This window comes from Hibiscus syriacus, unplaced genomic scaffold (assembly GCF_006381635.1).
Source record: "Hibiscus syriacus cultivar Baekdansim isolate YM2019G1 unplaced genomic scaffold, ASM638163v2 tig00110319_pilon, whole genome shotgun sequence".
Lineage (NCBI taxonomy): Eukaryota > Viridiplantae > Streptophyta > Magnoliopsida > Malvales > Malvaceae > Hibiscus > Hibiscus syriacus.
This window is the reverse complement of record NW_024062678.1, coordinates 3,235,595-3,263,263: the sequence shown is the minus strand read 5'-3', so window position 1 is coordinate 3,263,263 and position 27,669 is coordinate 3,235,595. Positions and strand designations below refer to the sequence as shown.

The 27,669-nt window shown below is 33.5% G+C and overlaps 3 protein-coding genes across 3 annotated transcripts; 2 read left to right on the top strand and 1 right to left on the bottom strand.

The window, feature by feature from the left end:
* The first annotated feature begins 156 nt into the window (after positions 1-156).
* LOC120117407 (probable LRR receptor-like serine/threonine-protein kinase At1g63430) lies at positions 157-4,692 on the top strand. Its single transcript, XM_039137693.1, has 13 exons — positions 157-452; positions 659-797; positions 921-992; positions 1,083-1,226; positions 1,329-1,478; positions 2,063-2,179; positions 2,265-2,329; positions 2,558-2,806; positions 2,914-3,119; positions 3,252-3,384; positions 3,463-3,620; positions 3,772-3,987; positions 4,219-4,692. Exons 1-13 carry the CDS (start codon positions 368-370, stop codon positions 4,462-4,464), a joined length of 1,980 nt encoding a protein of 659 aa, XP_038993624.1. The 5' UTR covers positions 157-367; the 3' UTR covers positions 4,465-4,692.
* A 2,555-nt stretch (positions 4,693-7,247) lies between these two features.
* Positions 7,248-9,679, top strand: LOC120117406 (tubulin beta-9 chain). Its single transcript, XM_039137692.1, has 3 exons — positions 7,248-7,692; positions 7,784-8,053; positions 8,847-9,679. Exons 1-3 carry the CDS (start codon positions 7,299-7,301, stop codon positions 9,518-9,520), a joined length of 1,338 nt encoding a protein of 445 aa, XP_038993623.1. The 5' UTR covers positions 7,248-7,298; the 3' UTR covers positions 9,521-9,679.
* Positions 9,680-12,237: 2,558 nt separating this feature from the next.
* Positions 12,238-27,427, bottom strand: LOC120117405 (oxalate--CoA ligase-like). Its single transcript, XM_039137691.1, has 4 exons — positions 27,418-27,427; positions 14,404-14,604; positions 12,857-14,005; positions 12,238-12,625 (listed from the first exon to the last, which is right to left on the bottom strand). Exons 2-4 carry the CDS (start codon positions 14,602-14,604, stop codon positions 12,407-12,409), a joined length of 1,569 nt encoding a protein of 522 aa, XP_038993622.1. The 5' UTR covers positions 27,418-27,427; the 3' UTR covers positions 12,238-12,406.
* Between the last annotated feature and the right edge of the window lie 242 nt (positions 27,428-27,669).

Below are 27,669 nucleotides of genomic sequence, written 5' to 3'. Positions count from 1 at the left end.
CCGGTCACATCCGGTTGTTTGTCCAGTTGTAGTTTACTCGAGGCTTTACTTTTTTTCTACTCCTTTGGATTGTATAGTTTTTTTTCTACAAGTAAATTGCTTTCATGGGTGGTTGCAAAATCTTGGATTTAAACTCACTGGTTTAGTACCACTTAACAAAACAACCCCATTTCCAGCAGATTACTACTGTACCCAAGCTTTGAACTTTGCCCTTAGTTTCAGTTTCTTCATAAACCCCACATCTTCTACTCTGTTGCCTCTTTCTTTCTTTCTTTCTTTTTCATCTCTTGCTCTTTTTTTATTTTTGGTTTAATGAATTCCATTTGCCGGAGGTAAAAGAGAGTAAAAATATTACAGGAGAAAAAACATGAGACCATACGTTTGTTTCTTGCTTCTGTTTCTTGCCCATAGAGGTTCTTTTGTGATTTGCAGTTCTTTCCCTACTAATGAAGGTAATCATCTTTTTTATTCTTTTTCAGATCTTGATTGGTTTCTGGGAAAATGTGGGTGGGGATAAGGGATTTTAACTGTTAATTTTGTGTTTCATAGTGTTTTAGTTAAGTTGCTTTAGATTTATGCTCTTATTTCAAGGATACTCATAATTCTAGTTTCAGTATTTCTCACTGAGCTTGGAACCCTTCATTTCTTTTGTTTAAAGTTTGGGCTCTTACAACATTTAAGGAGGCTATATATGAAGACCCACATTTGGTTTTTTCAAACTGGAATGCTCTAGATGCTGATCCATGTAACTGGTTTGGGATTACATGTGATCGGGAGAGACAACATGTTACTAAGATGTAAGTATGATATACCAACTTTTCCAAGTTCTTTAATTAGTTTTCATCCATTTAAAAATGGTGGATATCTGCTCAAATTGATGCATTTTTTTCATGCTAGTCATGTCTCTCCATGTGTTGCAGAAACATATCCGGTTCATCTTTGAAGGGATTTCTTGCACCTGAGATGGGTCAAATGACATACTTGCAAGAACTGTATGTTTTCTTAGGCTTATTTGTTCAAAATGATGCTTTTGGTTCAACTTCTATCCTTAGAATTGGTGCATGGTTTCACGTGTTTTGTAGAACTTTACATGACAACAATCTGATTGGAACAATTCCTAAAGAACTTGGCTTTTTGAAGTCTCTTGAAGTGTTGGATTTGGGGATGAATCAACTGACTGGTCCTATTCCTCCAGACCTAGGGAATTTGTCCAGTGTGACTAAGATGTAAGGAAAACTTAATTTGTTCTGTTTAAAGGCAGTGGTTATTCTTTTTCCTTTTTTGTTACTTGTGCATCTTTCATATTTTGGTTTCATTTTTTTTCACAGAAACCTTCAGTCAAATCGGTTGACAGGCAGCTTGCCTGCTGAGCTTGGGAATTTAAAAAATCTTCAGGAACTCCGCCTTGATCGAAATAAACTTCAAGGAACTGTTCCTGCTGCTAGCAATGCAACATTTACCTCTAAGATGCACGGAATGTAAGTAGAATATGAACATGGAATTATGTTCTATGAAGCTCTGAAGAACAAGTTTATTTGATACACAGCTTCTTACGAAATATGCCCCTTATACCTTCTTAATGCACACTTCTGTTTTCTAAAATCTAAACATGCACCTCTTGTAGAAACCAATGCTATATTTGTAAGTTTTAATTGATTGTATCATTGTAAATTTGGTTTGAATGATGTGTTTAACGATAATGATTGAAAAGGGGTAGTAAAAACAAGCTGGTGGTAGTTGCAACTTGGAATAGCATTATAATAGGCTGTGTTTGCAAAATGCATGTCAATTGAGATGCAGTGGCTGAATGACCATTAAATAGGATGCTATTTGTGCTATCAAGAATTCACTGTCAGATATGGAAAATTCTTATTTCACCTACTGAAGAGGACGAATAACTTTTTCACCTTAAAACTGGTGTTTTTAGTTTGGAGTTGAAAGATCTTGGTATGGGATCATAGAAGCTGAAAACATTGCAGGCTTCTTATCTAGAAATTTAGCCACTGAATTTTGATCAGGTTAGCATATTCGAGTTGATCTATAGTATTTCTTTTCACTACAGGTATGCCTCTCGTTCAAACTTAACTGGACTTTGTCGCTCATCTCAATTAAAAGTGGTAGATGTCTCCTATAATTATTTGGTTGGAAGCATACCTAAGTGTTTGACAGACTTTCCAAGGTAAACTTTCTTTGCTGATGTCATAGGCCAGTTTTGGTTTCTCTTTTATCCAGTTGGTTCATGTTATCCCGTATGATTAATGCAGTGCAAGCTTTCAAGAGAACTGTCTTCAGGACAAAAATGTTAAACAGCGTCCGAACACACAATGCGGTATGTATTACGTAATTTTCTTACCTCTGGCAGTGGCATCCATGATACTTAAACAAAAACATGTGTTTTTGGCCAAGTTCAACAGACTATTGTTGACATCTTGATCTTGAAAATTCATACATCTTTTTTTTTAGTACACTTAGCTATGTAAGTTGATGATCTTTTAACTATTAAAATATTTTAGTATTGACAACGAAATGGTTGACGATGGCAATGTTCCTTATTTAGGTGCTCTCTCATCTAAAAGTCACCAAGCACCAAAAAGTAAGCATCAGCCTGATGAAGACGTTTCAAAGCATCCGAAAGCATCAAAACCTGCCTGGATCTTAGGTCTTGAAATAGTGACGGGAATCATGGTGGGATCCATCTTTCTTGTTGCCCTCCTTACTGCTCTCCATAAGTGCAATAGCAAGACTGCAATAATAATCCCTTGGAAGAAACCAGGGAGTGAGAAAGAACATTTGGCAGTGTACATAGGTTAGTTTGCCACTTATGGCATACGGCATTATCTACTGCTCCTCAAGTTAACTTCAGTAGTGTATTCTTCAAAGCAATACTGATTAAGATTGCGATTCTTTTCACAGATTCTGAGTTGTTGAAAGATGTGACTAAATATAGCAGACAAGAGCTTGAAGTAGCTTGTGAAGACTTCAGCAACATTATCGGTTCCTCTCCTGACAGTTTGGTCTATAAAGGCATCATCAGGGGTGGACCTGAAATTGCTGTGATAGCCCTCTGCATCAAAGAGGAACAGTGGACAGGCTATCTTGAGCTATATTTCCAGAGAGAGGTACTTGTTATTACCTTGATAGCTTCAAAGAAAAACTGATTTGTTGAAACATGCGAAGCAGCTCTAAAATCTAAGAATTAGCAAAACCTGCAGTAATCTGGTTCCGCTTTTTTGGTTTGAATTGCTTTTTAGGTGGCAGATTTGGCAAGATTGAATCACGATAATGTAGGGAAACTACTAGGATACTGTAGTGAGATCACTCCATTTACAAGGATGCTTGTTTTCGAATATACATCGAATGGGACGCTTCATGAGCATTTGCATTGTAAGCATTCTCCCTCTCTACATATAAGCGTAACCTTTTTATATATCAGCATTACCCAAGTACTCTATTTAAATGCAGATGGAGAAGGATCCCAACTATCTTGGACAAGGAGAATGAGAATAATTCTCGGCATTATTCGAGGACTCAAGTATCTTCATACAGAACTTGAGCCACCATTCACTATATCAGAGTTAAACTCTAGTGCTGTGTATCTTACAGATGATTTTTCCCCCAAGGTATCTCCTTATCTGAAACAAAGTGTTCCGCTGTGTGGTAAAATTAAAATGATCAGTCCTGATATCTGGACTTGAGATATTTTGGTCAAGTGGCTGCAATTGTGAAACTGAGCTGGGATCCTTCTGATTAAGAAATTATCTGGTGATGCAGTTGGTTGATTTTGAAAGTTGGAAGACTATTCTTGCTAGATTGGAAAAGAACTCTGGTTCCATAGGCAACAATGGAGCCATTTGTCTACTTCCTAGTTCTGTGGAGAACCGTCATCTGGATATCCAGGGAAATATTCATGGTTTTGGCATACTTCTACTGGAGATAATCAGTGGGAGGCCTCCATTCTGCAAGGACAGAGGATGCTTGATAGATTGGGTAAGCAATCTTCCTGAACCACCCTTCTTTTTTAAGGAAATCCTATGTTATTCGAGCTTGGGTGTTAGTGTTGAATACGGGTATATTACCTCCATACCCTTGTTGACGTCGGACACTTCGACAAAAATAAAGAGCCAGAATAACATAGAACCTTGTGTTGTAATCTTTACCTACAAACAGCTTTTAGGTCTGATATGCTCCTTAACACAAGTTCCTTCCATGCATCAACAGGCCAAGGAATATCTTGAATCACCAGATGCAATGTCTAATATTGTGGACCCTGAGCTGAAACATTTCACATATGATGACCTCAAGCTCATCTGTGAAGTCATAAGCCTTTGCATTCATCCAGACATTTCAAAACGCCCTTCCATGCAGGAAATAAGCCTCATTCTCGAGAGCAGAATCGACACGTCAGTATCAGTTGAGCTCAAGTCCTCTTCTTTGGCATGGGCTGAACATGCTCTTTCATCATGATTTAGTAGAATCCTATAACCACACTGTTAGATCAAACACATCATACAGTTTTACCCTTCACTCTTTAATCTTTGCACAAAGCTGTGTGCCAGAAGAAACATTTGGCATGGTCTAACTACTGAAAAGGTCCCGCTTTCGTCGTATACCATTGGATGTTTTCAGAAAATTTTTCTTCTGAAAATCACAATATAGCTGATTTAGTTCTTTGTGTAATCAGTCTCACTGTATGTGCAAATTAAGCTCATGTCTCGGCTTCTACAACGAAATTGTTGCACCTGTTGTCTGTTTTCCTACATAATTTTGAGTGCAAGCTTGTTGTAATCTTGAGAAAATTACTTTACCAAGTAGTACACTTACAGAACAAAGCATTCATTTCCAAGTTCATAATTGCCCAGGGTACGGACTATTACTAGAATCGTTTTAGGAGATGGTTGAAAAGTTGAAAATAAAAAAACTCTCACGAATGTTACTACATAACCAATATCAAAAAGGAATTCTGAACTCAGGTATAATTTGATCCTTTTATTTTTTTTTTTAACTTATTTGTCTATTCAAATCGATAATATCGTTGGTTGTTATTAAAGTAGTGATATGCAATTTTATTTTTAAGATAACCATAGGCATTCAGTTGAACTATAAGTTTATTATAGATCGAATATGTTTTTTGATTAATTGATCGAATATGTGTCTTTATTGTATTACCAGATGACGATATCGAATTCCACATCATCACTTTAACAACAGCTAACAATATCATCAGTTTGAACCTAATAATGATATTATGAGAGTAGAGGCACTCAGTTATGCCAAATTAAAGAGTTCAAACCTTTAATTTCAGCACAGTACAAGGGCTAAAACTGTTATTGTACAAAACTTTAATTACAGCATAATACAGGGGCTAAAACTGCCATTAAACAAACATGTGACAGCAGTGAGTTGATTAGTGAAAAGGTAAACAACATAAGAGAGAATAGGTAGAAAGAAAGGAAAACATTGTTTGAAGATGAGAGCGTTCAAACGGATGTAAAATTTTATATTAGGAGGTGAAAATATATTTTTCATAGAAAATACATAAAAAATCTAAAATATATAGTAATTTAAAATTTTCAGGGAACGATTGTCCTCACCTCTCTGTCCATGCATCAATGGCGGATTGAATTATAAGGAAGAGGATTTTTGAAGAAAACTGGGAGTAGATAAAAGCAAACCATTGAAATATATGGAATGATCCCAAAAGATGAATGGGTGGGTATATAGTTTGCTTAGCTTCCAAGCCATGCAAAGAATAAGGCTCCCTCCCTCCAGGTTGTGAACATCTTCACTTATCAGCTTTACTATAACTACTCCTATACCCATATTTAAATATATGTGGGATATTGAATACAAATATTCCATATATATATATATATATATATATATATATATTAAATACTAAATCTTAAACTTAAAACTTGAAATCTAAATTTTAAACCCTAAATTCTAAATCATGAACTTTAAACTCTAAACCTTAAAAATTATAGTTATAACTAGTAACAGATCCATAAATGTTTTTGAGGATGAGTATCTTGTAGACATACATTAATAATGTAAAATTTTCGAATAGAATTAACATAAATAAAATTTCAAGATGACACTATTAATAAAATAAAAAATTAACCGAAAAAAATTGAATTATAAGGTGGGCACGGTTCACCCTGAAATAAAGATTGATCCGTCACTGATTATAACAATTGAAGTGGTTGAGAGAATGAAATTCAAGTTTAAGACACAAAAATAAATAAATAAAATGTTGGGAGTTTGCCTTCAAATGCCTTATAGAAATTGTAGCCGCACAAGAAAATAGCTTCATTTACACAATAACTTTGCAGCATGTGCTCTGCTGCTCTTTCCTTCATGTCATTGCAGTTTGCAGGCATCAACACCTAAAATGGGACTCAAAGCTCTACTGCCATAAACAAAAGTTGGACACTTTTGATCAATATTATTTACTTTATTTTGGATTTTCATAAAAATCTAGAGGATCCAACTAAAATTATTATTCTTGTGGGAATTAAAGTGAAATTTTAATCCGCTTTTAATTTTATAATTTTTAAAATGATTAAATTAGAACTCATTAAGTAAATTTAGTGGTAAAAGAAAATGTTATTCTCTTTAAAGATCATGAGTTTGAGTTGTGAGAATTACACTAAATCATATTACTTTTTTTCAATAGTTTGACTTGATTACAAGATAATATATGTTCAAAAAAAAATTAACTATTGACAACACGCACCATGTAGATTTTTACTTTCTATATATTTTATATTTTTTTCGTATTTTTAATTTAAAATATATTTTCATCCCCTAAAATTTTATAATTTCGCTCTCCCTAATATAAAATCTTACACTCATCTCAGCTAAAGATGCATATATTCAAACTCAAAACCTTAAAAAAACTATTTTTTGCATATTATTTGAACATTAAGATTATTTAATATGAGATTCGATAAATCATGTTACTAAAAGTAAAATCCACAAAAATGTTGACTCTAGGGTCCATTTAGAGATTATCCGGTAAGGCCAACGCCAAACTCATGATCTGATTACCAACCAAACGAAGCCACGTAACCAACTGCAGTAGTTTACTCACCAACAGTCTAGCAAATCCCATTTTCAAAAAATTAAATTTCCCACTAAAAGCGAAACGTCCGTTACTAACCCATCCTAATCTGCCGTCAACTAACGACGGAAACCTTTAACTCCCCTATAAAAAAGGAAACCACCCTCAAATTCTCAAGTCCCCCATTTCTAAACCAAGTTTTCCTTCTCCAAGCCTCTGTCACTTCACCGAGAAAATGAGAGAAATCCTCCATATCCAAGGTGGTCAATGCGGCAACCAGATAGGGGCGAAGTTCTGGGAGGTCGTCTGCGCCGAACATGGCATCGACTCAACGGGTCGATACGGCGGCGAGTCGGAGCTCCAGCTTGAGCGAATCAACGTCTACTACAACGAAGCCAGTTGCGGCCGTTTTGTTCCCCGCGCAGTCTTAATGGATCTGGAACCCGGTACCATGGATAGCGTTAGATCCGGTCCGTACGGACAAATTTTCCGACCCGACAACTTCGTCTTCGGACAGTCAGGTGCCGGAAACAACTGGGCTAAGGGACATTATACGGAAGGAGCGGAGCTTATCGATTCTGTTCTTGACGTCGTTAGAAAGGAAGCCGAGAATTGTGATTGCTTGCAAGGTTGTCATTTGCATTTTTAAAAAAATGAAGATTTCTTTAGTTGTTGGGTGTTAACTATGACCAATCTTGAACTCGATCTGTTTGGTTACAGGATTTCAGGTATGCCATTCCTTGGGAGGAGGAACGGGTTCCGGGATGGGAACTCTGTTGATATCCAAGATAAGGGAGGAGTATCCGGACCGAATGATGCTTACATTTTCGGTTTTTCCGTCTCCTAAGGTTTCGGATACTGTTGTGGAGCCTTACAATGCAACGCTCTCAGTTCATCAGCTTGTGGAAAACGCGGATGAGTGTATGGTTCTGGATAATGAAGCTCTGTATGATATCTGCTTCCGCACCCTCAAGCTCACTACTCCAAGTTGTAAGTATTTTTGCTTTTTTTTGCTAATGAAATTAGCATTTTTTTTGGTTTTCAAACTATTAGCTTTGAGTATGTTTGGTAAGAAATGAGATGGAAACCACACAATGGATCCTTACAATTTACTTTGTTTTAAGGCATTTGATGTAGTATTGTTTTGGCAACCACCTAGTATTACAAGAAATTAGGTAGCTCGGGAGTGCTTTTGGTATTGGATTTACCTGATAATTCATTTTGTTTTGATGAATCCTATATTGTCCATTCTAGAATTACTGTTTTATTTGCGTTAATTTTCCAACCAAAACAAGGAGTAAATGAATTTTTAGCAATGGGGTGTTAATGTTCGCTGCTGTATAAGGCTTGTTGCATCCTTTTGTTTGGATATAAGATCCAGTTTGTGTACTGATGGCGAGGTTGAACAAGAATAGTAGGAGTTATGTGGACCTTAGATTCTCTTCTCTGCCGCTGCATAATTTTATGAAAGGAGTTGGGGTTCGGGTGGCTCTCACTGTCTATAGCATTTTACCTAAGGAAGAAATCAAGTTAAGAATTGGTTGCATTTTGGGAATGCCTAGGCGAGTTCTTAATTATATAATCCGTAAAAGGCTTATAAGTTAGATATCCTAATAATAGTAGGGTTGCGAATGGTTTGTTGTGATAATTTTATGATAATTTTTTCATTGATGCTATCATTTTGGTGAGTTGCTCCGTTCCTAATCCTGTTTCATTGATGCAAATCCATTTGTGCTAATAATAGTGTCAATTTGGAATCTAACTTGCAATGTTTGATGTTCAGTTGGAGACCTCAACCATCTAATTTCTGCCACCATGAGTGGTGTAACATGTTGCCTTCGCTTCCCTGGTCAACTTAACTCAGATCTCCGCAAACTTGCCGTAAACCTTATTCCGTTCCCAAGGCTGCATTTCTTCATGGTTGGATTCGCACCTCTCACCTCTCGTGGTTCCCAGCAGTACAGGGCCCTCACTGTCCCTGAACTTACTCAGCAAATGTGGGATGCCAAGAACATGATGTGTGCAGCTGATCCTCGACATGGTCGATACCTCACAGCATCAGCTGTCTTCCGTGGCAAGATGAGCACAAAAGAGGTCGATGAACAGATGATCAATGTTCAAAACAAGAATTCATCATACTTTGTTGAATGGATTCCAAACAACGTGAAGTCCACTGTTTGTGACATCCCTCCTATCGGCCTGAAGATGGCATCCACATTTATAGGGAACTCTACATCAATCCAAGAGATGTTCAGAAGGGTGAGTGAGCAATTCACTGCCATGTTCCGTAGGAAGGCTTTCTTGCACTGGTATACCGGAGAGGGAATGGACGAGATGGAGTTCACGGAAGCTGAGAGCAACATGAATGACTTGGTTTCCGAGTACCAGCAATACCAGGATGCAACAGCAGGTGACGAAGAGTACGAGGAAGAGGATGAATATGAGGAAGAGGCTTAAAACCGGGTGGAATATGCTTACCTTTTGTTCATATAGCCTGAAGGCTATTTGGATGTTTTTGTTGTGCTTTGGACTGGAACATTGTTGTGCATTGTGGAGTGTGTGTTGATGCAGTTTCTCACTGCCTGTTTTTGCTTCTTTGGATAATTGTGTTGTTAATTCTGTTGACCATTTTGCTTTTTGGGCGTCTCCACAATTTACAGAGTCAGCTTCAATAGAAAGATTGTAGGTAGCACACTTTCAATGATGATCCGTTTAATTTTTTTCCACTTAAAATGAAAGAAACTTTAAATGTATATTTTTTTAAATAAATTTGAGAAAATATAAATTAGTATTTTTTAAATTTGAAACTTCAATATACTTGAGATCATTTGACAATGAAATCTCATGTCCCTATATCCACAATGTTTAAATTCGAGGCTTAAATAAATAATAATAATCGTTTAACAATTGATATCACTTGATTTGTGGTTTAAAATATACTTGAATTCCAATTAAGATTACAAAGTTCAAATGCAAGTGAAGGTTGATAAAATAGCAAGTTGATGTTCACAGACGAAGTTCATTTGGACCACAGTTTTACCGATTTGTGCCAAGTATTGTGGCAATGTCCCACTATAACAATAAGACAATAGATATAATATATATTGATGCAATATTTAGACTAGATTTAATTCCTAATTTCAAAATATTTAAGTTGAAAAAAATATGTACTTAAGAATATTTATTTATTTTAATATTTTATTAGAATATATATAAATAGATAAAAGTTTAATTGAAAAATAAATGTCTAAATTATACTTCTTATTTATCAAGTGTTTGTGATTTTCTTTTTTATCAAAATAGATTTCTAAAGTTTATTCTTTTATCATTTAAGGTGTTTGGCAGTTAATGATGTTAATAAAAGGTTATTTCATCAGTGTTTTTGGCACATAGATGTTTTTATTTTATTATCTTTTAAGCTTTTTAAAAAACTAAAATAATTATTTTTTAGGATAAACTATTCGTTTGACTACTTAATTATTGTCATTTTTTATTTTGACCACTGATTTTGAAATTTTGTCAATAAGGTCACTTAACTAATTAAGTATGTCAATCAAGTTACTTGTCGTTAATATTTAACGGAAGTAGTGACATGCTGTTAAAAAATTATACAATTATACATTTAATCCCTAATATTTATACATCATATCAATTTAGTCTTAATTTTAATTTAATTCAATAAATTTAAGAAAACAATATGCAGAAACTAGCATTGAATGGGAAATCTTTAGGCATGTCTAAACCATTGGGTCAAGCAGCGCATTTAGCAATGATTTACAACATTTTTTATATAACGAATTATATAACTAATAGCAGAAAAAAAAGTAAAATACTGTTATCCCTTTAAATGAACAAAAATCTAAAGTCTAATATAAAAAATTAATAAATTATACCTCTTTTTTATTTAAGTCTTTTGAATTTTTTCGATCAATTTAGATGTCTAACGTTATTAATAATATTATTATTTATGTATCTCAACCGTAATAAACATTACAAAATTTCTGTTAATCCTTCAAAACATGACACGTGACACGTTTCTATATTTTTTAAATTTTCTTTTAAAATAAAAATAAAATTATATATTTTTAAATCTCAAAATTTCTCTAAAATTACAAATAAAAAACCTTAAATCCTAAACCCAAATCTTTAAAATCCTTAATTTCAATCCTTTTATTATAGTCGGCCACCGTTAACGCTGTCGATTGGCCAAAATCTTAATGTCACCGACCGACCGAAACCTCAACACCACCAACCGACCGGAACTCCAACACCATCAATCGATCAAAACCCCATATTTTTATCACCAACGTTGCACACGATAGGAGAAAGGGACAATCAATTTCTGCAACCTCACGCCGCTGCTTCATTTGCAGACCACAACCCACCACCATGTAGATCACTTTGAATAGTAGCCTTCGACGATAAAAGGGGTGGGTGGAGAAGAATAGGGCTAGGGATTTATATTGAGAACATCGGGGATGGTCGACAATGGATGTGTGGGTGATCAACATCGACGACAATAATCGGCGTGGATAGAAAGATTTGAAATTAAGGTTTCTAATTTTTTAAAATTAAGATTTAAGAAAATATTAAGTTTTTTTCTAAAAAAAATATAATTTTAAGTTTTCAAATTTAAATGAAATTTTATAAATACAACACGTGTCACTTGATAAATTTCTAGTGACTGTTATGGTATAATCACCTAAATGATAATATTGATAACATTAAATATTTAAATTAATAAAAATATTTAAACACAGAAAAAGATATAATTCGGAGAATTGTTTTTTATATTAAACCAAAGTCTAATAATTACGAGAGTATTCAACAGGCAGCCAGTCCAGAACAAGGGCCATATGGACGGAGCCTAATAAAGCCCACAAAACCCACCATGTCCATTTCAGAAAACAAATACCTCGATTTCCCACTCAGATTTTCACATCATCAACTCTACTTTGCACTGTGTCTTTAGCTACCATCCTGAAATAAATGGTTTCTTCCATCTTCTAACAGTTGCCATTAAGATCTCATTATAAAAATACAAATCTGATCTTATGAAATACAAATGTTGTGTATATTCCAAAACCAGACAAAAGAACCTGACCCCTAAGATGGGACATATAGCATATACAGGCATTATTTTCAATTCAGTTTGTCTGAAATAGGTTGGTTGATGAAGTTAAACGGGTGTTGTATTAAAGAAAACTATTATTACAGAATGGTTAAATGATCGTCTGAAATAATTTAAAATAAGTATTACATGTATGCTTTAATAATCAACTTAACAAAACAGAGTTGATTTAAGCAACCTGAACAAATGTCCAAAGCTGTGAGTGCTGTAATTTAAGCTCCAAATTTGGGAACTTTAGCGGCAGACTCTTGAGCCAAGAAATGCTCTGCCACAATCCTCCGCTGGATTTTGCCGGTTGCCGTCTTTGGCAGAAAATCAGTGACGAAAACCTTTTTGGGCACCTTGAAACTCGCTACATTCTTCTTGCAATATTCCCTGATATCTGCCTCTTCCAGCCTTACTCCTTCCCTTGGAATCACCGCACAATTTATCTAACATGAACACGTACATACACACGTTCAGACGATGAACAAATCAAAACCCGAATGTAGTTGAAGGAAGTGTTGTTTAATTTACAAGTTCTAAATTCAAATGGTTGTATCTATGGGTTTGTTATCCATTACTAAAAAAAATTCGAAACAAATACTACATTATAATCATATTAGACTATTAAAAAAAATCAAAATCATGAATTACATATCATGTATGAATGCTTTTCTTACCTCTTCACCGTATTTCTCATCGGGCACTCCAAAGGCAACTGCCTGTGCTACATTGGGGTGACCCAATAGCACTGCGTCTACCTCAATCGGTGAAATTTTCTCACCTCCACGGTTGATGAGCTCCTTGATCCGACCAACAAGGTGCAGGTATCCATCCGAATCTAAATACCCGATATCCCCGGTATGGAACCAACCGAATTGGAATGCTGATTTATTTGCCTCGGGGTTGTTCTTGTATCCTTTTGTCACGTTCAATCCCCTAATGCAAACTTCTCCATTGGAATTAGGCGGCTGAACCTCCCCTTGTTCATTCAGAATCGCCATTTCTTGACCCACAGGCTTCCCGACCGACCCGGGCTTATGTGGGCCACTGGTCGGTAAGGGGTTCGAAGCCATGAGATGGGAAGCCTCGGTCATGGCGTAAGCCTCGAGTACGGGTGCGCCGAATGCCGCCTCTAACCGTTCCAAGATACTCGGCGCTAAAGATGCGCTGCAGCTCCTGATGAACCTTAACTTTGGGTACTCCGCCTCAGGCTTGCTCTCGTGGCGGTCAAGTATGATCTGGTGTATCGTGGGGACGGCAGTGTACCATGTTGCATTGTATTTAATCATGTCCGTCCAAAATGTCGATGCTGAAAATCTCCCTGCGGCTGGTAGGGTGACGGCGGCTCCGGAAACGAGGGAACTCAGTAAGCCAGCTAGCAAACCGTGTACGTGGAACAACGGGAGCACAATGACGGTGGAGTCTGACTCGGTGAGTTCATAGACCGATTTGATGTTCAAAACCGATGTCCCCAGATTGAGCTGAGTCAAGGGGACACCCTTGGGACGACTGGTGGTTCCGGAAGTGTGGAGGAAAAGAGCCACGTCAGAAGAGTCGTTTACGAGTTGATGGACCAAATCAAGATTTGAGTCGGGGTTGGAGGAGAGAGTGATTATGGAATTTTCATCGTGGAGGGTGGCGGATACGAGAGGGATGTTCAACTTGGAAGCCGCGGCTTCAGCCGGCTTGATGCCTTCGGCTGGGATTAATAAAAGCTTGGATTCTGAATCGGAAAGGTAGAACTCGAACTCCTCAGCCGTGTAAGCTGGGTTTAACGGCGCGGCTGTTGCTCGGCAGCGGATTACAGCCAAGAACATTATCACAAGCTATAAAAAAGACAAAAAATAAAAAACCAAATTATTATTATTATTTCATTAATTATACAAGAATTAAATAAGGAAAAAAAAAGCTTCACCACAAACGCAAAAAGAAAATTTACAAAAAAAAAAAAAACTTTTAAATCTAAAAGACAATGACATTATATAAGCGTTTGCTTTGTTTTATTACAAAAGAAGAAACCGAGGGGAAATAAGACAAACAGCTTAATACGTAGAATAATTAAAAAAACAATTTTAAAATATCAATATTTATGAGAGAAAAATTACTATGATTTTTTATGGTTTTCTTTCTCTGTATTTTCTCATAGACCAAACAGAATCTGATTCGAATGATTCAATCAAAGTTTCAATGAATTGAAACGTAAAAGGAAAAAAAGTAAAAATACCTCGACAGTGTTTGGGAAAGTAAGAGCAACGACATCGCCGGGGAGGATGCCGGAGGCGATGAGGAGAGAGGCGGCGTGATCGATGAGGTGTTGTAATTGAGCATGCGTTAAATCGAATTTACCGGAAAGAGACAAGGCTCTCCGGTTTGGGAAGTCCGCCGCAGCCTTGTTCAGTAATCCCGTCAAAGTTACAGTTTCCATCGGAGAAACCAAACAAAGGAAACGAAGATATTGATTCTGTTTCAAGAAAAAGAAGAAAGATTATAGAGGGTTGGAGACTTACAAAGGTGAGGGGGATTATAAGGAGTTGGAGAAAGAGAGGGGAAGGGGAGGTTGAGAGCAGGGGAGGTGGGATTTGCCACTTGTCGAAGGTTGACGAGTCAGATTACGTGTGCCCTTGTGTGTGTTTTTGAGAGGTGCCCCCCCTTTTTAGTCTTGTTCCTATTCCCTTCCCTTTTTATTTTTGTTCCTCAGTCTTACGTGGAACTAGCAAGGACAATAAGATATCATACATTACGCACATACACAATGCTTTTCACCTATATACATGTACGTGAAATTTTATATTATAAATTAATTTTTAAAATTTTAGAGTCTTGAATACATATATTTGATCGATTGATTAAATCTTTATCTTTTTTATGTTCGCTTAAATTATAAATTTTAGATCAATTAGTAACATTCACCTTCCTCCTCCTAAAATTTCAGTTTCTTTGGATAGGATTAAGATTAAAATTAAAATTTGTCAAAAAAATTGTAGAGTTCTACTAAAGCAAAGATATATTGTTAAGGGTAAATTACAAATTTACTCATTGAATTATACGTTCTCCAATTTCACTCGATCTATTTTAAAAGTTTTTAATTTAATAACTGAACTTTATACAATAATTTTTTTATCACTCCAACTTTAATTTTATAACGGCGATATAACATGACTTATTTTAATATTAAAACCCAGTCATATAAGATTTATATTTAATAAAATAAAAACTAATTTTTAATTTACAAAATTATTGATTGAAATTTACACCCAAAATCTTATATCAAACCCTACCCAAAAAATGCTACAAATTAATCTACGACCATGAAAGCTTACAAGCAGCTCCAATGAAGATCACCAAAACTTCATTTGCAAGGGCTCTAACCCAAACTCGCGCCCAAGTTCCTTCCTTTGTTTTTCATTTGGGCGCAGACAAAAGCAAATATTTATAGGAATGTTTAACGAAACAAGAAGTGGAGCTGCAGTGAAACAAGAGAGAATGTTACAAATTCAATAACATTTCAAATTTCACTTATCATCGACAAGTATCTCTTGTCGGAGTTATAACTACGACCATCATATTTCAGAATCCCAAAAGCCCCGAGCAATCTTGTTTATATATATATATAGTAGCTTGTCTTCTTTCAATCCTTTAGATTCTACAGTAGAGAAAAATAGAGGAACTGAGGAGAAATGAGAGGATGAGGAAAAATAATAAAGAAGGAAACGAAGGGAAAAATGAAATATATAATTTTTTATTTAGATTAAAATGGAGTCGATTTGATCAAATTATAATTTTTTAGATATTCGAAATTACGTCATTTTGATATAAGTTTTCACGTTATAATGCCGTTAATTATTTAACGATAGAATAAAAAAATCAATATATAAAAATTTAGTGAGTTAATTATCGTATTATTTAACTAAAATATTGGGTAATTTTCTAACATAGGACTTTCTTCTTATAGTACATGATCTGTACAGTATTTTTACCTAATATATTATATAAAATAATGCTTTATATTATATTGATCTAAAAACCCAATTAATCGTCATTATATAAACCCAATTGATATAAAATCTCACAAAAGTCCCAAAACCCTTAATCCCAAAGCATCCACCTCACCTGTCGACCGTCCATCGTCGTTGCCGCCTCCATCGACGGCCTACCCACCCACTAGGGATGGCAAACGGGCGGGTCGGGTGCGGATACCCCCTCCCCCATCCCCATACCCACCTAATATTTTTCAATCCACCACCCGCCCACCACCCATGATGGGTACAAATTTTCAAATCCACACCCACCCACGCGGGTACATTTTCAAATACATCCCCACACCCACTACCCACTAGCGACATACACATCTAGACCCGCCTGACAGCAAACTAATAGGATGTTGGAGTTGGTTCCCAGACAGTTCGTGATGGGGTAGCAGCGCATGCTTCAATTTGTCAGAGTAGCTCTACGAATGTTATGAAGATAGATTGTAGGGAGCATGTAGTCGCAGAGCTGGATTGTTGTGTTGCTTTCGATGTTAATGCTCATAGTGCGCCTAATATGGGTTTTGAGGGGCTAAAGAACATGGAAACTGCTGCTTTTGATGTTAATGCTTATAGTACGACTAATTTGTGTTTGGATAGGCATCATGGGCTAAAGAACATGGAAAGTGACGTGGTTAGTGGGATTATGGGTTTAATCAAATAGCTGAATATTTCCCTAATTAAAGATCAGATTAAAGACTAAATATCCTTAATATTTGGATAAATTATATGTTATATATTATACAATATTAAAATTTATAAATTAGTCTCTAAAATTACATCTAAATTCATATGGTCCAAAATTTAATAGATATTTAGCTGGGTGGGCGGATGTGGGGTGGGCGGATGCGGGGCGGATACGGGGCGGGTAATGTCTCAAACCCATTACCCGCCCACCACCCACGACGGGTGCCATTTTATAAATCCACACCCGCCCACTACTTGCTAAAATTATACCCATCCCCGCTCCAATTGGAGCGGATGCGATGCGGAATCCACGAAACTGTACCCGTTTGCCATCCCTACCACCCACCAGTCGTAGTCAATCGTGACTTCAAACCCTAAAATCTCTAAACCCTGAATCCCTAAATTCCAACAACCATCCATCCCAGTCGTGGATGGGTGATCGGCGTGCTGGTGGCTGGCGAGTAAACTGATGATCACCGATGGTGGTGGTGGTTGGAGCCAGAATTGAAAGTCTTGGAACATTTTATGAATAATAGGAAAATTTTGGGTTTTTTTTAAAAATTTATGAATTTATTTTTTTTAAAAAAATGAACAAAATAAAAAATCAAGTCACATGTCAAATATTGATATGCGAAGTCATTTTTAACGGATCTTTTTACAGCAGTTACTGCATAGGCACCAAAATAATAACTAGGGACGGAGGTCCCTTAGGGCCTAAGCGGCCCCCGACCCCTGTTAAATTTTATATATCCGTATAATTTTAGTTTAATAGTATTTCGGTTCATGTAAAAATAAATATTTAAATTTAAAAAATATAAAAAAATTATTAAATATTTAATCAAATAAGAGTCAAATTAAAGAATGATAAGTATGTGTTCTCAAATTTTTGATCTATTTACAATTTAAGTCATTGAAAGTTTAAATATTAGACAAATTAAAAGTTGTCTTTTGAGTTTTGATTTTTAATTTAGGGCGAATACAAGATAATATATGTACAAACACTTTTAACTATTTGACAATGAACGCTTATACCCCTACATACGTGCTTGAACTCGGGACCTCAAGGATAACAACAATCTCTTAATCACTAAGGTCGCTTGATGCATACTGAATTTCGAGTTTAAATACCTAATAAGTCTTTATATTTTTCTTAAATAGTCTAATATCTCGACCTCTGCCAATATTTAATTCTGACACCGTCCCTGATAATAGCATTAGAAACGTTACACACTTAAATTGACAAAAAAAGATTTAGGTACCTAAACGATAAAATATAGGTATAGTTTAAGAAATTATTTTTATATTAAGTCTCTTACAATTGATGGTCAACTTTTTTTACATCTTAATAAAGCATTTAAAGTTTTAAAAATGAATAACGTAATCATATGATATTAATTAATTAAAACAAAAAAATGGAAAAGGAAAGCAAAATAAGACCCTACGTGTAATCTCCATATATAAATAGAGAACATTAAAACAATAGTTAATATATAAAGCATAATTAGCTGGATTACCTTTCTTCCACGCCCATAAAATTGTCATTTGCTGCTTAAATTCCTTTTTGCATTATTCATTTCCCATAAAATTAAATGCATTATTCTCGGAACCTAATTAAGTTACTTAATTAATACAATTGATAAAGCAAATTTTATGGCGTGCCAGCTCCCAAATCAATTTCCTTCGATGGAATATTTTAACCTAACGGAAGTGGGCCTACACACATAATGTAAAGAACAACATCGTCATTTTAATTTTGATTAATATTATATTTAAAATTGTTTTCTTATAAAATAATTTTGTGAGGTGTCGAATGTTTACAGTTTACTTTTTCTTTTATAAATGAAAGTAGTTGTAAGGTTCTGTTTAGAGTCGTCTCTTTTGCAAAGATTCTGTTAAAGGATTATTGAATGGTAAAATACATAAATAGTCCACCGGCTCTAGGGTATTATTGAGTTGTTCGACTATTAAAAGTTATAAAATGGTTCTTAATTATATGATATTATTTTGTTGAATTCTCTTACTATTAAAAGTTATAAAATGATCCCTTAAGTATTCGTATGTTTCGAATTCGTCATTTTCTATTAAAAATTGATGATAATCTAAGTTGGACATTAACCTGTTGACTGTGATATGATATTTGTTTGAAATTTTGAGATCAAGTTTTGTCATATTACAATCAGTAGATTAAATTCCAACTTAGACTGTGGTTAATTTTTTAACAGAAAATGACGAGTTTGAAAGATATGAATACTCAGGGTACCATTTGTAGTTTTTAGTAGTCAGGGGACTCAACAAAGCAATGTACTGTAGTTAAAGGACAATTTTGTAACTATTAATAGTAAGGGATTCAACAAAGCAATGTGCTATTGTTGAGGGACTATTTTATAACTTCTAGTAGTTAGATAACTCAACAAATCAACATCCTATAGTGGGAGGATCATTTGTGTACTTTACCCTATTTCCATAGTTTAGTTCTTTTTGCGCGAATTATATTAAGTTACTCGTACGTGTTTTTAGCCAACTGTACACTAGTTTTGGGAATGTAAAATAATTTATAGGAAAACCAATTCATGAAGGTCAAGCCGGCCTTTTCTTTGTCGGTTTTGCTTGAATAGAAGTGTAGTTAAATCAATCTAAGAATTTGCCTGCCAAATCATGTGATATATAAATGGGTGCCTGACGCCACCATTAAAAGTCAATTGTAAGACTATGATGTGATGAGTTGATTTTCTCATCACGAAACATAATAAAATTTTTATTTCAAGAATTTAGTCTATCTTAGATCAATCTTAATTTAGGGATTAACTTATACGAGTCTTTTCATACGAGTGCAGGATTAGTTATACCTTTGTTGTCATTTGCATCATTTTTGTGATGGGAGATTTCGTGGAACACCTCCTTGCGAGAAATGATGATCTTCTTGGTTTTCAACTCCATGTACCTCTTGCCCTTCCCATAAGTGTTATAGCCAACAAAATTACATTTCTTGGCCTTTGGGTCAAGTTTAGTTTGATTGTGTTTCAATATATTAACATAACAAATAAATTCAAAAATACGAAAGTAATTCATTTTGTGTTTTCGAGATTTTACAACTGCTCAAGTTATGTCCATGGCCATAGAGAAAGTCGGTTTATGACATGACAAGCTGTTTGAAAAGCTATTGCCTATAGTTCTCTCGGAAGGTTCTTTGTGTTTAGCCAAGCCAAGTAAGCTGATGTAAGATTAGCTAACTTGCGTTTAACAACCCTATTTGGTTGTGGGGGGTTTCGACAAGTCATTTGAGGTTAAATTACATGCTATCTAAAATAATCTATAAACTCATTTGATAGAAATTTCAATAATTTAATTGACGATTCCTCTCGTCATGCGTAGAAATCTGGTTAGATTCCTCTCGTCATGCGTAGAAATCTGGTTAGATAAAGTGGCCAATGACAAAGGGCGACAACCAAAGCAACATCGGTGGCGGCCAACATAGAGAAAGGGGTTTGGAATTAAGATTTTTAGAGTTTTGGGTTTTTTTTAGATTAAAAAATGAAGGTTTTTATAAATAAATTTTTATTATTTATTATTTATTTAAAAAATATATATTTTTTAAATTTTATAAGCCTACACGTGTGAGGTAATAACCGAATTTAATGATCGTTATAGTACAAACACCTAAAAATGTAACATACAAAACGTTATGCACCTATTATCAACGAATTTTTTTAGACGCCTAAAGTTAAAAGTATATTTTAAACATTTATTTTTGCATTAAACTTAATATCTACGTAATTAGAAAACAATAATTAATATTGATAAGTTAATATCTTTCTAACAAGATTCGTATTTCTTATTACGAGAGAACGTATAGTATTAAGATGAAAATAGCTTTGGTCATATTTTTATGCATACAATCGCTCAATAGGAGATGGCTTTGTCCATTACCATAGGGGAAGTCGATTTATGATATGACAAGCTGTTTGAAAAGTTGTTGTCCAAAGTTTTCTCAGGAGATTTTTTGTGTTTAGTCAAGACAAGTAAACAGATGTAAGATGAGTTAATTTGTGCTTAACAACCCTATTGTGGGGTTTCTAGACAAGTCGCTTGGATATTATGTTTTTCCTTCACATTTTCAATTGATAATATTTGAATCATGACCCCAATGTCATTTCAACTCGGTGCTTTCGTATAATATTTTAATCTTTCAACTTTTGAATTGATTCGAATTAGGGTATTACACGGTAAATTATTTTCATAAAGTATGGTTGTAGCCATTTCTTCTGAATTTCTATTTTTCTTCAAAATAACTCTATTTTTGTAAGAGTCCTAAGGGCTGAAAAATCATCACTTATACCACTAGAGTTGCAAAAATCTTCAAAACCTAAGATTTTGAAATTCTTTTCCTTACTCCTTATGCTAAAAATTGAGTAATATTTTTCATTTTGGTTAATTTTTAAAAATGCAAAAAAATTATCTAAAGCTTCATCTTTAGTATTTAAAAAGAAAACCCATGTGAATTTAATGATGCCTGGTAAGAGCGACAATTTCAAAGATTCAATTGACGATTCGGCCGACATGGATAAAGGTGTTTGGAATTAAGGTTTTTAGAGTTTTGCATTTTTTTAGATTTTAAAAATGAGATTTTTATAAATAAATTATTATTTTTATTATTTATTTTAAAATACATTTTTAAAAAAATTATAAGTCCGACACATTGAAAACGTTAGACACCTATTTTTAACGATAAAATTTAATGTTATTTACAGTCCATGCACCTAAAAGTGTAACATCTAAAACGTTAGATACATATTTTTAACGAAAACAATTTAGACACCTAAAACTAATTTAGAGTATACTTTAAACACTTATTTTTATATTAAACCTAATATTTACGTAATTAAAAAACAATAATTAATATTGTTAAGTTAGTATCTTAGTAACAAGATTCATATTTCTTCATGATGAGAGAACGTAGTATTGAGATGAAATGAGTCGTGTTCATTTTTTTATGCATTCAACTTAAATAATTTGTTTTGCTGGTAAAAATAAAATATTACAATCAGGGACGGATGTATTTGGCTCTTTAGGGAGTCATTATATACTCATTATTTTGAGAAAAGAGTTAAATTTAGTTTAATTTGTTAATAGGAATATAAAAAAATAAGAAAATTTGCATACCTAAATTTTTTTATAATAGTATATTAAAATTTTGAAACTCTATTTTTTAATTTTTAAATCCACCACTGATTACGATATTGGTAATAACGTGGGAGTTTCACTTTTGCCGCACCCGAATAATTCGTTGAAGAGGAACTCATCAATTCGCTTCAGCTACACAAGGCTTGTGGACAAATCTTGCTGCTTTTACAATGACGAAGTTGGCATGGCTCACTTCTTTCGAATACCGCAAACTTTCGTAGTTTCTCGTCTTATTATATTGAAAAAAATAAAATATTAATTACATTTTATAATTTACAAAAATATTTATTAGATCAAGATATACTAATTGTACTATATTTATAATATTGAAAATTATTTATTAGTGAAAACGCATTCATCGTATTATATTTATAGCTTCAAAAATTATTTATTTAAATAATATATATATTTATTAATTGTCATATCATGTGCAACCTCAATTGGATCATAATCCAATGAGTAAATGTAACATTGTTCCTGAAAAATCGGGTATTGGGACTAGGGCCCTCGTTTATTTTTATTTTGTTTTTGTTTTTTAAGCGTTTTGTTCTGATTTAATTTGCATTTTACATTTAGTTTTAATTGATGAGTATCTTAATATAAAATTTATATGTATATAAGACGTTAAATTTAAGATTGACTTAATTGATGCTTATTCTTTTAACCAACCATATTAATAATTTCATTGTTTATTGTTATCAATACTAAGATAGTCTTTTCATAAAATGAAAGGTCAGATGGCTCATGAAAATACCGCAATTGTCGCATCGTGAAAGAAAGACTTCCATTTTAATATGTTATAAAGAATTTTGCTCATAGATCATACATGGAGTATCCAAAATAGATATATTTCATAACGGTAGGCTCTTGGCTCTTGCTGCTCTGTTTTGTTCCGGGAGTCATTTTCGTTTTTAATTTCCTAAACAGTAGAAAGCACTACATAAAATGTGTTTGGTTAAAAAAAATTAAAATATTTTTTCAAAAAGTAAAAATTATAAAAGACCTCCGACAATTAAAAGTTACAAAATGGTCACTCGACTATTCATATGTTTCAAACTCTTCATCTTTCCGTTAAAAAATTGATAGTAGTATGAGTTGAACGTTAACACACTGACTATGATATGATAAAATCATATTTAATGATTTTACTAGCACTACAGTTGCTTTTAAGCACAAGCTCGATGAGATAATATTTCAAACACTAGCTCGATGACATAATGTAAACATAAAGTCGATCCACAAAATACATGTCAAACGGTTATGTGATTAGCTTTTATCATATCTTAATCAATAGATTAACGTCCAGCTCATATGGTAACCAATTTTTTAACAGCAGATGACAAGTTTGGAACATATGAATAGTCGGGGGACTCAATGAAGCATCATCCTATAATCAATGGACTATTTTTTAACTTTTAATAGTCTAAGGACTCAACAAAGTAACACCTTATAATCGAGGGACCATTTGTGTACTCATCGAAAGATTAAAACTATCTTATAAAATTGAAAAAAAAAACCTTAAATTTATAATTTTTAAATTTAATATTCCTCTTTAACAATTATTTTATAATCGAAAGTGATTACAATATAGTATATGTTCTAAATATTATTAATCGTTTGACAATGAAAGTTTAAACATCCTTCTAATATTTGATGCTCGAACTTAAAACAACTAAAGATAAGAAGTATTCTTTTAATCACTAAAGTAATTTAGTTCGTGACTTTTTAATAAATTAATATATATGAAACTCTAACCCTAATTAGAGTATTTATAAATATAGAAGTTTTTATTTATTTATCAAGACACTATAGAAAAAACGAATTCAAAACGAATCTCCTTTAGGCAATTGTACATAATAGGCATTCCATTAATTAGCGAAACAAAAACTAATGAGACTTTGCTAGGAAGAAGCGAGGCAGACTCAGAGGCCCACACGGTTGGTTAAGCGCAGAATGGCGGAAACTATGTTGTCTGACTCCTGAAATTATGGCCTTTTAACGTAAGCGCTTACGCAGCCTCATCCGCCTTTCGTCGCCAATTTCACTTTGCCCACTGCCTTACCCCTATTAGGCCTATTGCCCATGTCAAGAGCCGCCAGGGTTACTTTTTTGGGTTGTACTCTCGATTTTAATATTTTGATCTAATTAATTTGAATTTATTTAGATGGTACATTTAATTTTAATGAGTGAAGACAATAACTTTATGCATATATAATGACTTAAACTTAAAACTTGTTTAAATGTATTAGAATTTTTATCGCTTAAACAAATTTAAGTTGATTAATCGCTAGTGTTTCTATTGACCAATTCAATCTGCTATTTTTCTTAACATATAAAAATGTCATAATATCAAAATAATTATTCTCACCTCTATTATTTTATTTTAGAATATTTTGGTATTTAATGTTTCATTTTAATACAAAAAACCTCAAATATTTGACAAAATATTCACTTTGACTCTTATTTTTTTATTGGAGCATTTTATCCCTCGGCGTTTCATTTTAAAGTAAAAGTGTCTCTATTTTAGAGCATTAATCGTGTGTTGATAATGATCTCATCCATAAAGGGATCTTTTGCCTCAAAATGAAATGTTTGAGGGCCAAAAATGCTTCAAAAAAAAAGGATCAAAATGACTATTTTAGTATACGTTGGGTGTTAATTTTAAAATTATGACTAAAACCCTAAATAGAATCTATCAAGTATCCTCGACGGTAAAAGAGAATATTATTTTTCCTCAAGTAGTTAGTTTCAGAATATTTATATATTATCAATTAATTAATTTTTTTTAAACTTATACTATATTATATTCATTTTAAACTATTAAAAATACTCAAATAATAATATATATAGTCAATCATTTATAATCAAACTCCATTATTATTTTAGTTTTTTCCATATTAATTGGCTGATGCTATAAAGACCAGGAAGTAGATTTGGTGTCCCACCAACTTGATGAGTCCGCTCTGACTCAGATGTTGCCTGATATATAATATAAGACCCATTTACTTTACTAACTTACCCTTTTAAGATTGGAATATTCACCGTTAGCTACCAAGGTTTATCCTCTAATAGCACCTCTACATTAATAGTTTGATAAGCCAAATTATTTTATCCACTCAAATTTGTAGATTTCATAAAACAACTCAATTTACATTGTCTTCGGAGTATATAAACGATGCAACTTAAAATTAAGGCTTTATATAAAAAAAAGTTGTCCAAACTGTACCGTTTTGTTTTAAGTGGTGTCTAAATTTTGTGTGTGTGTTAATCTTAAGTGTCTAACGTTACAAACGTTATCACTTTAAGTACCCTGATAATAACGACAGTTAAAAAGCTCCATTAAATGATACGTGCCACATTTTAGTAATTTTATTTTTTTAAAAACTTAATAATTATATTTAAAAAATTCAATATTCTTCAAATCTTAAAAAAATACAAAACTTTAAAATCTATAACTTTAATCTCTATACCCACGTTGGTCACCGTCGTTGCCGTCGAACAAACCTACCCTTGATCGGGCTTCAAGCCGATGAACAGGCAACCGACGAATAGGCAACCAATGAATAGCCACTAAAAAACCCCAATCACGATTTAAATCCACAAACATAATATAAAAAATCCTTACAATTCGCGATCCCAGAGGACCTGACGGCACAAGAGACGATATGGGTGTCGACGATCATAAAGGGAGACGGTAATGGCGGCGGCGGCGCCAATGATGACTGTGGTCGGAAAAGAAGATGGTAAGATTGGATTAGGGTTTTTAGGGTTGATTCTAGAGATTTTTAGGGATTTGAAGGTTTTCTTCTTCTTCTTCTTCTTTTTCTTCTTCTTCTTCTTCTTCTGATTTTAGAAAATATTGGGTTTTTTTAATATAATAACATTTTTGAGTTTTTTTAAAGAATTTAAAAAATTATCAGAATATGACACGTATCACTTAATGAAGTTTTATCGACCGTTACGATCAGGACACCTAAAATGATAATATTAGTAATATTAAACATCTAGATTGACTGGAAAAAAAAGTTAGGCACGACTGTAGAAAAAATGTATAGTTTGAATATTTTTTTGTATTAAGCCTAAAATTAAATAGTTCGACATTGTGGTTTACGGGGGAATTGAAGCCTAATTTATTTGTTTTAGTATATTCTCTTTCTATGAAAAAGAAGAAAAAATCTTAAGTTCGGGAGTAAATACATTTGATCGGGTGATTAAGTTTGTGCATTTTTGTTTTCACGTATTCCCTTAAATCATGGCTTATAAACTCAATAAAAGCATTTGTCTTCATTCTTCTAGAGACCCCCTCCCCTCCCCTATCCCAAAACGATTCTTTGAAATTGAGCTAGTTTATAATAACTCAGGTAGATTTTATAAATATCATTTTTAGTCTCAATTAACATCAACGGATACGAACATCGAAAGTTAAATTCAAATCATAAACGTGATGGACTGACCTTCGTACAATATCCAATAACAAGATTAAAATATAAGACAATTCAAGTCCAGATTGAACATATTTGTACAAGACTTTGTGAATTAAGACTTACAAACTTATTTAGAGAATAGAGAATAACAAGAAATCCAATCATGATCCAGTTTGATTCAAGGTGGATGCAAGAATTCATGTTTTGAAAACAAATTTGTTTGGGTTGCACTGTCAAGACTATAGATTTAAAATATTCTTGTAAATGGATCATATATCCAATCCGTGAAGGTTAATCAAATGAAATCTTTTTAAATTTTGACCCAAGAATAACACACTTTGTTGAATTTATCTTGATCCAAATTGGGAATTAACACTTTTTGTATGAGTTTTAATTTAAGATTTTTAATTCGGATTCATAACTTAAATATTTTTTAATCTTAATCCGCTGCAACCCATACTAAAGACCATCCATGCTTCAAATGATTGTCAAGTGAGTCGAATTGTGATTTTTTTTTAGTCTGGATAAATAAATGTTCGAGTAGTCAAATATGTTCCAAAACTTCCAACTATTTAGCGTTGAACGATTATATCCTTGCATACGTGATACTCGAATCTGAGATTTTAAAAAATAACAACAATTCCTTAATTACTTAAATCGTTAGATTCATAACAAAATAAGATTCGAGTAGTCAAATATGGGGTGCCAAAGGCGAGGGAATGCAACAAAAAATGGTCGATAAGAAAATAAAACAGCATGTTGCTATTTCGCGGGCCTTGTAATAAATGAAGATGATAAAGCCACCGATCAGAGCATGTGGATATTTATTAAGCCTTTCCTCTCGGCGACTTTCTTGTTAATCTCAAATTTTTTGGCCCATAATATAAAGAGGTAGGACTTTAATCAAATATGGCTCTAATTATTTTATTTTCTATATTTCCTATGTATATTTAATTAATGATTAAATAAAGACTTAATATAAAAATAAATGTTAAAATTATATCATTTTTTAATTTAATTGTCTAAATTATTTTTCGGTCAATTTAAAGTGTCTAACGTTTACAACGTTACACTTTTAGGTATTTGGACTGTCACGACCGCTAATTATGCCGTTAAAAGACATGTGTTGTCTTTATAAAATTATAAAAAATTTATTTAAAAAACACTTAAAAA